This window comes from Arabidopsis lyrata (assembly GCF_000004255.2).
Source record: "Arabidopsis lyrata subsp. lyrata unplaced genomic scaffold ARALYscaffold_8, whole genome shotgun sequence".
Lineage (NCBI taxonomy): Eukaryota > Viridiplantae > Streptophyta > Magnoliopsida > Brassicales > Brassicaceae > Arabidopsis > Arabidopsis lyrata.
This window is the reverse complement of record NW_003302548.1, coordinates 14,455,004-14,457,327: the sequence shown is the minus strand read 5'-3', so window position 1 is coordinate 14,457,327 and position 2,324 is coordinate 14,455,004. Positions and strand designations below refer to the sequence as shown.

Genomic DNA, 2,324 nt, shown 5'->3' with positions numbered 1-2,324 from the left:
AACTCCATACTCAGGTCAGAGTTGAGGTCAGAAGCAAGGGAACGCTGATTGGTGACACGGGTCTATTAGATCATCTGCTTAAGCACATGGCTAGTAAGGTGGCTCCTGGAGGTCAAGATAGGTTTAGGAGAAAGCACAATGCAGATGGGGCAATGGAGTATTGGTTGGAGAGTTCTGATTTGATTCACATAAGGAAAGAAGCAGGAGTTGAAGATCCTTACTGGACTCCTCCACCTGGTTGGAAGATTGGTGACAACCCTACTCAAGATCCTGTCTGCGCCGGAGAAATCCGTGACATCAGAGAAGAATTAGCTAGCCTGAAAAGGTAAAAAAAGTTATTGATCATCTTTCTTTTGTTGTCTTATAGAAATTGTAACTCATGTCTGTCTTGGTCTTGAGAAGAGGATTGGAGAAACTCGCATCAAAGAAGGAAGAGGAGGAGCTTGTTATCGTGACTACACCTAATTCTTGTGTTACTAGTCAGAATGATAATCTGATGACTCCAGCAAAGGTAAGAGCTCGAAACAATAACTGAGACTCTCTCTTGTGATACTGTTTTATCCTACTTTGTCAACATCTCTGCTGCTTCATCTCAGGAAATCTACGCTGATCTGCTAAAGAAGAAATACAAAATTGAGGACCAGCTAGTGATAATTGGAGAAACCTTGCGTGACATGGAGGTATGTATATCCTCAGATTGAGTTTCTAATTAGACACAAACACTTTTCTTACTAGTTTTAGCTAAACCCTTACTTAAAATGTAAAATCTTAAAATGCAGGAAGGCATGGGATACCTAAAGAAAACTGTGGACGAGAACTATCCTAGAAAGCCAGACTCAACAGAGACACCTTTGCTACTAGAGGATTCACCACCAATACAGACACTAGAAGGAGAAGTGAAGGTGGTGAACAAGGGTAACCAAATCACAGAGTCACCTCAAAACAGAGAAAAAGGCAAGAAGCATGATCAACAAGAACGATCACCACTTTCACTTATAAGCAACACTGGTTTCAGAATCTGCAGGCCTGTGGGGATTTTCGCATGGCCCAAATTGTCTGCTCTTGCTGCTGCTACTGATACTAATGCTTCTTCGCTAAGTCACCGACCAGCCTACCCATCTCCTTGTCCAGTCAAGCCACTTGCAGCTAAGCGTCCTCTCGGCTTGACATTTCCCTTCACCATCATACCCGAAGAAGCTCCCACAAATCTATTCAACGTTTGAAGCTGCCATCGCAAACTGATGCATCAGATCTTACTTCCCATACAAGTAAGCTGATGTGAATTGGTAAGGTCTCTCTTCCATGAAAGATTCAATAACTACAAGCGAGGAGGTATTTAAAAGGGAAATATCACTTTATTATTATATAAGGAACTATATTTATGGGAATAATTTGGCAAATTTTGAAATTCTTCCTCTTTAATTTAGGGATTTTATGTCTCTGATTATTAAGTATATATAGAGAGAGATGATTTGAATAGAGAGGCTTATCATAGGAATATATTATTTTGAAAGACAAGGATCATCATATTCTGTATTACTGAACAATTTCTATAATGATATAGTTATGTATACTTATTATTCAATTCCTAGAGCTTTTGATTTTAAATCCATTTTTATGCAAAATCGAATAATGAGAATGGTTTGTAGAATATATAAAAAAAAAGCTTAACCTAATAACTATTTCTTGACAAAAAAAGATTAAAAAAAAAACAAGAAAGAGCTAATGCAACAACAAACTGATTTGGGTTAATTAGCAACAACAAACGATAATAACTATCACGTAACCAGTGTCACTTTTAAAATCTTTCTCTTTGGGATAATTTGTGACTTTTCACAATGTATGAATTCTTATGGTCATTCTACTAATAATACGAATAATTTATGAATTTTTATGGTCATCTACTAATAATACGAATGTTATACTTTCAAAATTTAAAGAAAACAATAGGAATACTTTTTTTTTCCCTTCCATCTCTCTTCCCGCGTTTTGTTGTTCGACCGATCTTGTGGTACATATGTTCTAATTTGAACGTCGAATTAAAACCATAAAATAAAAATAAAAAATCTCATCTCAAAATTTCCTAAATATTTGGTGGTGCAGATTTAAGTTTCGCTCTCATAAAACCAAACCTGTTACGTTCTTTAGACTAGTTCTGCTGCGAAAGACGACACACCAATGTTACTTGAATCCATGTCAAAAGATCTAGAAATCACACACAAGTTTTTCTTTAATTTTAATTATATATCTAAAATATGGAATAGTTAATTATAAAATCAGTGAGAAATAAATTTAAAAGAAAGCAATATGTTGTTTGCCAAATT

At 35.8% G+C, this 2,324-nt stretch overlaps 1 protein-coding gene across 1 annotated transcript in view; it reads left to right on the top strand.

The window, feature by feature from the left end:
- Nucleotides 1-1,585, top strand: part of LOC9301928 (protein DYAD) — a 3,843-nt gene extending 2,258 nt beyond the window's left edge. The window contains 5 exon segments of the mRNA XM_021016312.1: nt 1-42; nt 45-325; nt 403-511; nt 597-680; nt 780-1,585. The exon segment at nt 1-42 is cut by the window's left edge and continues 101 nt beyond it. Of these exon segments, the coding sequence (XP_020871971.1) occupies nt 1-42; nt 45-325; nt 403-511; nt 597-680; nt 780-1,223 (960 nt within the window). The 3' untranslated portion in view covers nt 1,224-1,585.
- Nucleotides 1,586-2,324: the final 739 nt, after the last annotated feature.